Here is a 13,265-nt window from a genome sequence, read left to right on the forward strand (position 1 = left end):
GGAAAAAAATAAGACAGTGATCCAACATCTTGAACTTGTCTCTCCAAAAATAAAGCTAGCAAGTTTTGATCTCTCACCAGAGTTCTATGAGCCTTCTCTAGAACACTGACATTTTTATCTGTTTACATGCAGTGTTTGGTTTGCCTTTTATAATTCAAATGGTTACAGCTACAAATTAGCTGTGCTACGCCCTAGTAAAATCACCATGTCTTCCTACTTTCCATCTTAGCTGCTCTTCCATTATTCAATGTCTGTGGTCTAATCCACTCATTGATTTATGCATTTCTTTCCCTTCTCCAGGAATGTTAACATTACTATGGTGTTAAAGTCAAACTGAACATGGGTTTGCTGATACTGAAAGCATGGCAGGATTGATCACAACTGCTAGCATTCTACTGATGGATGAAAGCTGCTAAGCTGAATGTAGGTGTTTGGTGGTCTTAAAACATGAGTCATGAAAAGGTGATCATCATTTATTAGCAGAAAGATAATTCTACCACCAAATCATTTATTACAACTCAATGGAATTCATCATCCTTTGTAATTCTATTATCAATGCAGTGAGAGGTAAATTGGTAAGTCGGTGAATTTGTAGTACACACAAAAAGCTGACTCAGTTTCATGTTCTATGAAGGACACCCAGATGGGTCAAAGTTTAAATGTACAGACTAATTGTATTAATGAATACTACAGTTCTGTATGGTGATTTCAAAATCATTTTTAAAGCATCTATGTAACGAGGCCAGACTGAGATCACCAACTTTGTAAGGAAGATTAACCACATGCTCTTTTGGAAGCAAAATGATTTATATTCTTTGAACATTTTCACATTTGTCACATTGTAATGACAAATAGAAAAAAAAATAAACAAATGTCCCGCCTACCCGGTACCGGCAACTTGATGACCAGAGCTCATTGTTGGTGTGCTGTCGTCGGTTTGGGTAAGACTTTTGTATGCATTGTTGAATATTCAGTTATTTTTATTATATACAATATAATTGGCCTTTTGTTGCCGCTAAAGTTGTCCGTAGTTGGCTAAAGCAGTCCAGTTGACAAACTGTCAGGTTCATATTAATGCAATCTAAAACAAATGTAATGCTTTACAATCTCAACAAATACAACTTAGCATGTGTTGCTACCATGTTCATCCAAGAGTAAAAATAAAATTATTTATTTTATAGGGAAACACCATAAAATCTAATAAAATCTAAAAGGATATATAGTTTATTTTTATTTTATTTCAGTGCTGATATCAAGCCCTGGCTGTTAGTATGAATGTGTTTTATATTGTGTTGCATACATGTCTTTGTAATCCACCCTTTTGGGTACTTGCTGTGATGAGTTTATGTAAATGCAACTTGAATAAAATTGCTTATCTGTCATTACAGAAAATGTCTAAACAAAACTCCAAAAGCCACAAGGCTATGGATGATAACGAGTGGTTCTCTAGACTGAGGTCTTTTGCTTCCACTGGTGTCTGGCCAACAGATGCAGGTAACCAACCTGCCCCAAGGCAACAGAAATGGTACACTCTGTATCAGAAGGTGTGTTAGAAAATAATCCAAAGAAATACATTTTATTTTTAAGCTAATTTACAAGTGGTTAATATATTGTACATCACGCATGTATGAGCATAAAATGACAAATTATGTTTTAAGACAGACTGTATATTTAGAGGTAGTAAAGTTCATCTTGTGCACTGTTTACAGATAGAGAAGTGCCCACTACTGCTGAGAGGCCAGCGGACACTTTTCTCCCAGCCACAAGGGTGTTTGTGTGGGTTTCATCTTCCTAAGGTAAGCCAAATTTGGGCCTTTTTCAACTACAGTTGACGCAGTATGCATACAGTGTAAAGATGCATTTCTTTCTCATAATGCATTCTTGGACTATTTGTTGTTTATTTCTGGGCTGCTCTGGCAACAGGTCTGTTCCACAGCAGAGGAAAAGGATTAGCAGGTAAAAGAAGGTCATAAGGTTTAAACTAACTTCATCACTAATATAATAAAAAACAAAACAAAAAACCTCTTAATTGGTCACATCATTTGCATGAAATGGGTACTTATTGATTCTTCTTTATGAATGAAGTGTGCGAGTGGTTGTTGGTGATTGGAGAGTCCATTGGCGCATGCTTTTACAACCATGTTTCTGTCACTCCACTTCTAAGGACAACTGTGGCTACATGCTTACAACCACCACTGAGTGAATGAATAAAATCCCCTCACCCTGGTGAAGCACTTTGGGATGACTTGTGTCTTGTGAAAAGCACTGTACAAAAGAGATCCCCTTCCCTGCTTTCCTTAATTATAGTATTAACATAGTATTGAGCAGTAGTATTCTGTTTCCTTTAAATCACTGATGATTTTGGCTATTATCTCTCTCTTTCTCAAGAGTTTCGGGAATGCTCCTGTTTATATACATTGTTTTAAACATATGTTCTGCAACAGGTGCCTACAGCCTCATCTAGACCCACAAGCAGTGCAGCCCAATCAACTAGCAGTCAAAGTAGTTCCATAATGGTAGGTGAATGTTATTGCTTTATGTGAATGAGAATTCATAATGGCAATAACCTATATTTGTGTCATATTTCAGCTCCAGACTGTTACTCCAGTCAAATACCCCACAGGTTGCAGCACACCTGGAACTCCGGCAAAAAGGCCAAAACTCACCCTTTCTTCAGTAAATATGATTGCTCCTGTTTTAAAGTTTGTTTTAAAGTCCTGTTTTGAGTCACAATTGTCATATTTATAACTTTCTAAAGTTTGAAAGGTCCAGATTTGGTGGCAGGCATGTGGAGAATGCAAAGCCAAATATAAATGTTGCACGAAAAACTCATGTGAGCACTGAAATATATATATTATTATTATCATTATTATTACTATTTTAAATCTTAAGAAATTCAAATTTTATCAAAGTGTTCTTTTCACCTTGTATTTTCAGACCAATGCAACACGTGCTTGTACAAGCACAGCAGCCCATTCTTGCGCGGATCCAGTGCCAGCAGGTGGTTCTCTTCACAACATCTCTCCACCACAGCCTCAAAGTGCAGAGACCTTTCTTCTTGCTCCTCCATTACCGGCTCCCAAACGACAACAGCCAGTGGAGGAGCAGAGTTCAGGAGTGAATGCAGTTAAACATTTTTCTTTAATATTGTCTCTATGTTTGAATCATAATTTTATTCTACATTTGATTTGGCCTTTTCTCTGTCTGAAGAACCCATTCCAGCCTGAGAACACTGCTGGGCTCCCACTTCTGTGGCCTAAGACCATGCCAGAGGAGCATCACCAGTGGGTTTCAACAGCCTTATTTAGAGTTTGTGCCAAAGGGAAACTGGAACTCCAGGACCATCTCCAGCTGTGGTATTTTCCCCCTCAGCCGTCTCTCATTTACAATCAGGCCCCAACATCGGCCAGGTTTTTTGCCCATCCTTTACTGCTGTGGATGCCATACAGGCTGTGGAAGGTTCGGCTCCTTTGTACTGACCAAGCCTGTAAGCACCCTCTGAGCAGTGGAGGTCTTCACAGGCGGGTGTGGCAGGTGCTTGATATTGACCGCTTTTACAACCTGGTCACAGAGACATTGATATGCTCAAAGTGCCGCCGGAGCTACCTGTCTTGGAATAGGGAAATTCTTGAGCAGCTGGACATGGCCCATCGCTCTGAGTTCAGAGTCATTCTTACCCGCCGGTATGTTGCTGCTTTTGTTTGATTTAATTTTTGCTTTGTTTGTTTTTTGTAAAAAAAATATGTATGCATATATTACTATTATGTTTTTTACTACAGAAATGCCTGTGACATCAGGGTGATACGCCTCTTACGGGAACGAGGTCTGGGGAATGGACCAGTCCAACTTATTGGCCAGCTGAAAGAGAACCACAGTGAGGAGTGGATGAAAAGGGTGGTGCGTTATACCAAAGAGTGTGCTGCCTTTATTAGCAAAAGTTACCTGTTGCCACCAACCTTTGAAGAGCCCCCTAAACCTGTGGCACTGCCTACCTATAAGTGGCTTTCAGTGGTGTACAGCCAAGATATACTTTACAGGCTGGAGGATATCAAGGCTAGTATCACCTCCACGTATGGATCCATTTTAAAACTTGATTCCACCAGGAAGGTACATCTTAAAATTTTGTTGTATAATCATATAATTATTTAAGGTGAAACTACTATTGGTTGACCATGAAAATATTTAAAATTTGTTTAAGATCACCAAGAAGCTCTCAGGACCAGCAAAAGGCACGGCACAGTGGCTGACTTCCGTTGGCAATGAGATGGGTCAAGTTCTCATCAGTGTCTTGATTGCTGGGGAGGGACCAGGTTTGGACCTCATGGCTGACGGCTTGGTTGACAGGTATAAAGCTGCAAGTGTAGACCCTCCTGTTGCACTCTATGTGGACAGTGGCTGCTGCAAGGAAGTGGGTGAGACCAAATTGAAGGCCAGATTTAGTGAATGGCCTAACTTGATTGTTCGCCTTGACATCTGGCACTTTATGCGACGCCTGGCTGTGGGATGCATCACTGATGCACACCAGCTGTACCCTACTTTCATGGCTCGTATGTTGGCATGTATTTTTGAATGGGATGCTGCTGATGTTAATGAACTGAGAGAGGCAAAGAGGGCACAGCTTAAAGGGCATGGCTGGACAGCTCTGACTGAGAAGCAACTAGATCGGCAAATTACGAAGGAAGAGTTGGAGCTGCACTGCAGGAGGAGGACGCGTGGAGAAGAGCAAACCATCCAGCTGTTGGATCAGCTCATCGGTGAGCTCATCAGTGACAAGGGAAAGGATTCGCTTGGTGTTCCTCTTCTGGACCCCATCCGAATGCAGCACATCTGGTTTCTTCAGAAGAGGCATGTGAAGTGCATTCAGGACCCACCTGATGTAGCGCTGTACACACAAACTGGCACCATCATTAAGGGAGGAGTCCAGCGGCAGACCCTGTGCTGTGCCAGAGGTTCAACATCTTTGGAGTCTTTCCACTGCCACTTAAACCGGTACATTCCAGGTACATGCAATTTAATATTGCTGCTTAAGTTACAACAAATACTGTACTTTTTCCCTTTCTAATGTTTGGTATTCATTCCAGGAAACAGTTCCAACTCTCTTAACTTCCAGATCTACCTTTTGGAAGGACTACATCGCTGGAACCACAACAGGGCAACTACTGCTGTAGAGACGGAAACCTCTGGTTTGCGCAGCTATTCTGGCGAACTGGTTCATAGCGTGAACACCGATTATGAGAAGGTTTTCGGCAAAAAGCTGGTTCCCTCTTTTATACCACCTGCAAAATACACAGGTATTCAATACTGTATGTTTTATGCTCATTGTCCTGTATTTAATTCTCTGCTGTTTTCTTTTTTTTGTAATCCAAAATTGGTTGTGCATTTTCAGGTGAACTGATAGGAGTGCAGCACCTGCTGAGACAGAATAATGAACCACTGCAGGATATGGCACCAGATTCTGAGGAGGCAGATGCATTGCTGGAGCAAATAGAAATACAACAGCCAGTAGAGGCCGATGAGGGCTTTGAGGAACTTGAGAGTATTGAGGTTTCACTTGCAGATTTACTTCTGGACACATCCAATGTGATCTCAGTGCTTCCTGACCACCCTATAACTCAGCCTGCTCCACCCCTTGCGTCCTCCGCTGAGGTACAAACCACTCACCTGCCGGGGCTCCAGCCTGCGTCCTCCGCTGTGGTACAACTCACTCACCTGCCGGGGCTCCAGCCTGCGTCCTCCGCTGTGGTACAACCCACTCACCTGCCGGGGCTCCAGCCTGCGTCCTCCGCTGTGGTACAACCCACTCATCTGCCGGGGCTCCAGCCTGCGTTGCCTGCTGTGGTCCAGTCCACTGTTTCGTCAGGGTTACCCGGGCAAACTACATCTTCAGAGCAAGTTGTAAGTTAAATATCAGTGTGCTTTGAAAATTAAGGATGTTTCAGCTTTTTGAGATATTTAAAACTTAATGCAACATTTCTCCATAGGCCGTGGATGAACACAGTAGGGCAGGAATGGATAGTGTTGATGTGCTTGCGGAGTACTTGGTGGAGTTACGAAAGGAAAAAGGCCTAACTCTTACCAACCAGCAGGCCAACACCATTGTGAGTCTTTGGCATACATTGGAGCAAAATGATAAAGACTGGATTTTGTATGCTGCACGACATCAGGAACGACTGCTCACTGGTCGATTTAGGTCACCCAAAAAGAAGGCTGTTTATGCAGGAGTTGAAAGCACAAAAAGGTGTGTACTTGGTTCTTCTGGTTCTGCTGCTCAATGGCCAGATTGCAGCCGACTTATTGAAATGATCTTTATTAGGTTGTGCAACATTCATAGTAGCCCCAAAAAAATTGGACACCAAACTTTTTCTAGGTGGTCACACAGTCTAAATGATTACAAAAAAATTCGACAGCTAATTTTGAATGGCAGTATTATGGAAGACACAACCGTGCAACTTGTCACTGTAAACCAGACCACCTTAATACAGTGGCATAACAAAAGATTTAAAGCACAAGATGTTGCCATTCTGATGCAAGGGCTGGTACTGCCTCTGGAACGGCCCATTGCCAGTGAACCACTGCTCCCACTAAATGCTAGGACCACTCAACTCACGCCACACAAACATGAACACACTTACAACCTGCCACCTGACACCACTGGCCAGGCAAAAACAAAACTCACTGTCAGAGACAGAGCTGAGCTGAAAACCATTCAGCCAAAACCCCCTGCATCTCAGCCAACAGTTTTTTATATGCCACTCCACATGCCATCAACCACTGCAGCAGGCAACAATTTGCCACTGCTTCTGCTGCCACCCCCCACTACACCAAACATCATATGCCCACCACATTCCAAAACAACACCTACAGGCCCTACCCAAACCCAAGAGACAACCCAAAAAAAAAAGCGCAAATACACAAGGATAGACACATCCAACAGATGCAATAAATGCGGTGAACCACGCACCACAGAAACTGGCCATAGCCAATACAAAGGCAGGATTTACTGCCCAAACAGGGAGACACTGACCAAAGAGCAGTGGCTCAGAAGGATGAGAAAATAAGGGAGTACAATTGGGTACTTTTTCATACTAATTTTATTGTGTGTGTGTGTGTGTATATGTTAATTTATATATACGATGTTCGTGTGTGTGTGTGTGTATATATGTTCATTTATATACAGGATGTTAGTGTGTATATATGTTCATTTATATACAGGATGTTAGAGTGTGAATATATGTTCATTTATATATAGGATGTGTGCGTGTGTATATATCATGTTTTTAAATAAAGAATAACAAATGAAAATTACTCAGCTTATTGACCTCTTTGTTTAGATATTTGCTGATAGTGACTGTAATGTGCTCTAGCATGCTTATGTGAAGGTAACCATATTAAAGGGAAAACAACTGTATATTCAGTAGGTCCATACATGCTAATAGGTTGCAGTATACTCTACATCATGAATGAATTGAGATATCCATGTGCAATAAATGCACATTCATTGGGGCCCATTACACCTTGAAATTTTTGTACTTCAAACAGTAATGAAATGTCAACAACCTTAAGTGGACTGGTCATAAAACTTAGAACAAAGGGTTTATCTGAAGGGCATGCACCTGCTGTTCTGGTGTCAAAACAACTTTGACAACTCAAATTAACCTGGCATAAGATTTACTGTGCTTTATGCTCAAATTTCCCATTTGATAATAATGGGTCCTCATTGCAGAGCTTTTTATGAAGCCAAGATCATTGTGCCCAAGTGTGCTTTAGTTACTCTTTTTGATATACACGCAAGAGTTAATGTTATTTGCAGATCAATCTGTCTCCTGCCAGGTTAACTAATTGAGTGTAAAAGAGAAATCATATTTAGATTACATTATTTTAGCAGTTTACAGCTCTATGATAGCACTTATGAAGCACTAAATTGTAACTTAAAATAATTGAAAATGGTCTACAATGCACAATAAGCAACCATATTATGCTTTATTTGTGGCCAAAAAAAGTTAACAAAAAAAAAAGGTGCTTTAGAACGCATGTCCTTTTGGTGGGATTGAACCCGGCTCTCTCTCCCCCCTCCTCCCCCTCCCCCTCCCCCCCACAAATTAGCATATTTTATCCGACCAATAAAAGAAAAGTGTTTTTAATACAAAAAATGTCAACCTTCAAATAATCATGTACAGTTATGCACTCAATACTTGGTCGGGAATCCTTTGGCAGAAATGACTGCTTCAGTGCGGCGTGGCATGGAGGCAATCAGCCTGTGGCACTGCTGAGGTCTTATGGAGGCCCAGGATGCTTCGATAGCGGCCTTTAGCTCATCCAGAGTGTTGGGTCTTGAGTCTCTCAACGTTCTCTTCACAATATCCCACAGATTCTCTATGGGGTTCAAGTCAGGAGAGTTGGCAGGCCAATTGAGCACAGTGATACCATGGTCAGTAAACCATTTACCAGTGGTTTTGGCACTGTGAGCAGGTGCCAGGTCGTGCTGAAAAATGAAATCTTCATCTCCATAAAGCTTTTCAGCAGATGGAAGCATGAAGTGCTCCAAAATCTCCTGATAGCTAGCTGCATTGACCCTGCCCTTGATAAAACACAGTGGACCAACACCAGCAGCTGACACGGCACCCCAGACCATCACTGACTGTGGGTACTTGACACTGGACGTCTGGCATTTTGGCATTTCCTTCTCCCCAGTCTTCCTCCAGACTCTGGCACCTTGATTTCTGAATGACATGCAGAATTTGCTTTCATCCGAAAAAAGTACTTTGGACCACTGAGCAACAGTCCAGTGCTGCTTCTCTGTAGCCCAGGTCTGGGGAATGCGGCACCTGTAGCCCATTTCCTGCACACACCTGTGCACGGTGGCTCTGGATGTTTCTATTCCAGACTCAGTCCACTGCTTCCGCAGGTCCCCCAAGGTCTGGAATCGGCCCTTCTCCACAATCTTCCTCAGGGTCCGGTCACCTCTTCTCGTTGTGCAGTGTTTTGTGCCACACTTTTTCCTTCCCACAGACTTCCCACTGAGGTGCCTTGATACAGCACTCTGGGAACAGCCTATTCGTTCAGAAATTTCTTTCTGTGTCTTACCCTCTTGCTTGAGGGTGTCAATAGTGGCCTTCTGGACAGCAGTCAGGTCGGCAGTCTTACCCATGATTGGGGTTTTGAGTGATGAACCAGGCTGGGAGTTTTAAAGGCCTCAGGAATCTTTTGCAGGTGTTTAGAGTTAACTCGTTGATTCAGATGATTAGGTTCATAGCTCGTTTAGAGACCCTTTTAATGATATGCTAATTTTGTGAGATAGGAATTTTGGGTTTTCATGAGCTGTATGCCAAAATCATCCGTATTAAGACAATAAAAGACCTGAAATATTTCAGTTAGTGTGCAATGAATCTAAAATATATGAATGTTAAATTTTCATCATTACATTATGGAAAATAATTAACATTATCACAATATGCTAATATTTTGAGAAGGACCTGTATTTGTATTCAGTCATGTAGAGTCAATACTTTGTTGAAATACTTTTCACTGCAATTATAGCTCAACCTCTTTTAGGTATATGTTGGTTACAGCTTTGAACATCTAGAGACTTAACATTTTTGATTTGAAGAACATTAATTTTCATGGCTCGTCAGCTGGATTTAAGTCTTGACTTTGGGACCTTTTAACAATTAATATGCTTTGATGAAAACATTGCATTAAAGCTGTGGCTGTATTTAGCTCCAACTCTGAACCACTTTCCTGTTTCTGCAGAAAGCTGCATAATGAGATTGATTTTTCACTAATGTGAACAAAAAGCTGCATTTATTCTAGATTCACACTGGTCAACTCTATTTACGAATTAGGTGTTTCTTGAAAGCAATTGGCTGCATTAAATATTATTCAGAATAAAGGGTCTAAATACAAATTCACGTGACAATTTGTAACTTTTTATTTGGAAGAAAATGTTGAAAGCCCTTTTGTCCTTTTCCTTCTGCTTCACAATTACTTTATGCCATTTATCACATAAAATCCCAATGAAGTGCATTCAAGTTTTTGGTTGTATTGTGAACAACCTTGAATTGCTTTTTGCAATTTACTGTAGACCAAAGCATTGTCTTTTCTTCTATGTGTAGCATTTCCAAAGACAAAAATATATCAAAAGCCAAACAATCAGCAGTTTTACAGGAATTATAAAGTCCAAAATTGGAAAATTATCTTTTATTTAACATCTGTTACCTCAGTTATATTTGACAGATTATTTTTACTTGTATATCAATGGCATAGATAGAGGCATACTCTGTGGTGTTACATCTTGGACAATTTGGTGAAGAGAGGGGCAGAGCTCTGAACCGATCACCACCTGGTAGTGAGTTGGATCCAGTGGCAAAGGAGGCTGCCGGACAGACCTGGTAAACCCAAATAGGTGGTGAGGGTGAGCTGGGAACATCTGGTGGAGAAACCTGTCCCAATGATCTGCAATTCACACCTCCGAGAGAATTTCATTTCCTGAGGAAGGTTGGGGACATGGAATTGGAATGGACCATGACAGATCCTCCATTGCAGATGTGGCTTCCGGGAGCTGTTGCCTGAAGTTTATTGGTGCTTGACCCATGAGGACCTGCTGGTGGACATCAGTGGTAATGGAAGCCGTCAGGCTAAAGAAGGAGGCCTTTAGGCCTTGGTTGTCCATGTGGACTCCTGAGCAGCTGACAGGTTCCGGGTAGCCAGAATCAGAATCAGTATCAACTTTATTGGTAAGTTTGTCAAGACAAACAATAAATTTGACTTTGGTACAATTTGCTCTCAGTGAGGATTTAATTTGTCATCAGAGAAACAGCCTGAGGGAAGAAACTCTCTCTGTGGTAGCTGGTTTTAGCAGACAGCACTCTGTAGCACTGACCTAAAGGTAAAAGCCTAAACAGTTTGTGTGTGGGGTCTGCAAAGATTTTAGTTGCCTTTTTCCTGACCCTAGACCCATATAAGTCCTGGATAGAGGAAAGTTTCAGCCCTGATGATTCTCTCTACAGATTGTTCGTTGCAGTTTGGACCTGTCCTGTTTTGTGGATGAGCCAAACCACACTGAGATGGACGAAGACAGGACAGACTGAATTATGCCAGTGTAGAAGATGACCAGCAGCTCCTGTGGGAGATTGTACTTCACGAGTTACCGCAGGAAGTACAGTCTCTGCTAGGCCTTCTTCAGAACATTGTCTATGTGTGAGGACCATCCCAGGTTTCGAGAAATAGTGGTTCCTAGGAACTGGAAGTGGTCCACAGCAGACACAGTGTTGTGTTTTCTCAGTGCTCATTGGACTCTCAAGGCATAGTCATAAAGAGGATGGTGTCTGGTTTGGGTACCTCTGGATGTCATCTTCATTTTTCTTGTTCATGAGTGATGGTAGTATGGAATCGGACATGGACAGACAAATTGGGGCTTCATCTGCAGTAATGCGGGCACTCCTCAGGTCTGTTTTGGTGAAGAAGAAGCTGAGCTAAAACGCAAAGCTCTTGATATACTGTTCAAGGATTCAAGGATTCTAGGATTATTATTGTCATACAAGCTCACATTTACACAAAATTGGGACTCAGGTCCCAGTTAAGAAGCTTAATACGTAAGTAAAAAGAAAACTAAATATAACAAACAAGGCTAAATCTACAAAAATAGCAATCAGTAAAAATATATGCAGCGAAGAGCAAAAAAAAAAAGAAAAAATATGCACAGTTAAATAGTGAAACTGAAATTTACTTTGCAGAGTACTAAATACACATGTAACGCATGAGGTAGTCCTTAATATTGCATCTATAAGTGGTAAATGGTAAATGGCCTGTACTTGTACAGTGCTTTATCAAGTCCCCAGAGACCCCAAAGCGCTTCACACTACATTCAGTCATCCACCCATTTATCCACACATTCACACACTGACAGTGGTGAGCTACATTGTAGCTACAGCTGCCCTGTGGCACACTGACAGTCTAAGTGAGTGAAATATTGCACCTTTGGTAGGTGAAGTGTTTAGTACACGTCAATGTGTAGTAGGAAAGTCTACAGAGAGTGGCTTGAGTTCAGCAGTCTGACAGCTTGAGGGAAGAAGCTGTTTCTGAGCTTGGTGGTCTTGCTCTGAATGCTCCTCAGCCGCTGGCCTGAGGAGACGGGCTGAAACAGTCTATGTGCGGGATATGTGGAGTCCTTTATGATGCGGAGGGCCCTACCCCTGCATTGTGATGTGTAGAGGTCATTGGATATGTGCACACCCAGGTACCTGAAGCTGGGGATCACTTCCACAGCTGCTCCTCCGATGTGTAGAGGAGGGAGAGGGTGCTTCTCCCTTTTGAAATCCACCACCTCCTTTGTCTTCTTCACATTGATGCAGAGGTTGTTTTTTCCACACCACTGCACCAGGTGCTCCACCTCCTCTCATTTTTCCTTATTTGTCCCAGTACTGCTGTGTTGTCTCTGAACTTTACTATATGACAGCTGGGATGTTTTGCCAAGCAGTCATACGTCAGCAGAGTGAACAGGAGGGGGCTCAACACACAGACCTGGGGCAAGCCAGTGCTGAGGGGGTTGGAGGAGGAAAGAGTGTTGTGAATCCTGACTGTCTGAGGTGTGTTGGTCAGAAAGTCCAGGACCCAGTTCCCCAGTGTGGGACTCAGTCCAAGAGAAAAGAGCTTCTGCATGAGGGTCTGTGGGATAATGGTATTGAAGGCTGAGGAGAAATCCAGGAAGAGTAGACAGACGTAGGAGTTACTGCTCTCCAGATGGGTGAGGGCTGTGTGGACGACTGATGAGTTGGCATCATCAGTGGATTGGTTCTACCTGTATTGATGGGGTTCTACAGTGACTTCAGTGCAGTCCTTGATATGAGCCTTTCGAAGCAATTAATGACTACCGGGGTTAGGCCTACAGATCAGTAGTTATTCAGGCATGTCACTGTGGAGCACTTGGGGACGAGGACAATAGTAGCAGCCTTTAAGCAGATGGGACAGATGCCAGTGACAGTGATGTGTTGAAGATATCTGCCAATACCTCAGACAGCTGATGTGCACAGTACCTCAGTGCCCTGGGATGTTTTCAGGGCCTGCAGCCTTGCAGGGGTTGATTCCTTGGAGGGTCTTTCTCATGCCTGCTGTGGTCACACTGATGAGCATGTCACTAGGTGGTGGTGTAAGTCTGGTGCTGTGGTGTGTGTCAGGGTCCTCAAAGTGGGCATAGAAACTGTTGAGTGCATTTGGCAAGGAGGAGTCCCTTGGGCATTGTACATCCCTGGTGCTGTACTCTGTGATGT

The 13,265-nt window shown here is 42.4% G+C and overlaps 2 protein-coding genes and 1 long non-coding RNA gene across 3 annotated transcripts; all 3 read left to right on the forward strand.

The window, feature by feature from the left end:
* Nucleotides 1-1,524: 1,524 nt before the first annotated feature.
* LOC124879457 lies at nt 1,525-3,120 on the forward strand. The gene is made up of 6 exons (XR_007041038.1): nt 1,525-1,544; nt 1,710-1,796; nt 1,924-1,956; nt 2,445-2,516; nt 2,590-2,676; nt 2,938-3,120. It is a non-coding gene; the product is annotated as an uncharacterized LOC124879457 (long non-coding RNA).
* A 144-nt stretch (nt 3,121-3,264) lies between these two features.
* LOC124857859 lies at nt 3,265-5,395 on the forward strand. Its single transcript, XM_047349409.1, has 5 exons — nt 3,265-3,683; nt 3,780-4,107; nt 4,199-5,000; nt 5,082-5,239; nt 5,387-5,395. The coding sequence occupies exons 1-5, from the start codon at nt 3,265-3,267 to the stop codon at nt 5,393-5,395; spliced, it is 1,716 nt and encodes a 571-aa protein (XP_047205365.1).
* A 9-nt stretch (nt 5,396-5,404) lies between these two features.
* On the forward strand, nt 5,405-7,168 carry LOC124860394. The gene is made up of 2 exons (XM_047353702.1): nt 5,405-5,895; nt 5,982-7,168. Exons 1-2 carry the CDS (start codon nt 5,443-5,445, stop codon nt 7,056-7,058), a joined length of 1,530 nt encoding a protein of 509 aa, XP_047209658.1. The 5' UTR covers nt 5,405-5,442; the 3' UTR covers nt 7,059-7,168.
* The last annotated feature ends 6,097 nt before the right edge of the window (nt 7,169-13,265 follow it).

Source organism: Girardinichthys multiradiatus, chromosome 2 (genome assembly GCF_021462225.1).
Source record: "Girardinichthys multiradiatus isolate DD_20200921_A chromosome 2, DD_fGirMul_XY1, whole genome shotgun sequence".
Lineage (NCBI taxonomy): Eukaryota > Metazoa > Chordata > Actinopteri > Cyprinodontiformes > Goodeidae > Girardinichthys > Girardinichthys multiradiatus.

What these genes read in the sequence shown, in the direction of transcription:
- LOC124857859 (XM_047349409.1), top strand. Translation starts at nt 3,265, where the DNA reads ATGCCAGAGGAGCATCACCAGTGGGTTTCAACAGCCTTATTTAGAGTT. An exon ending in AGAGTCATTCTTACCCGCCG is followed by an intron (nt 3,684 to 3,779) that starts GTATGTTGCTGC and finishes TTTTTACTACAG; the next exon opens with AAATGCCTGTGACATCAGGG. An exon ending in CTTAAACCGGTACATTCCAG is followed by an intron (nt 5,001 to 5,081) that starts GTACATGCAATT and finishes TATTCATTCCAG; the next exon opens with GAAACAGTTCCAACTCTCTT.
- LOC124860394 (XM_047353702.1), top strand. Translation starts at nt 5,443, where the DNA reads ATGGCACCAGATTCTGAGGAGGCAGATGCATTGCTGGAGCAAATAGAA. An exon ending in CTACATCTTCAGAGCAAGTT is followed by an intron (nt 5,896 to 5,981) that starts GTAAGTTAAATA and finishes ATTTCTCCATAG; the next exon opens with GCCGTGGATGAACACAGTAG.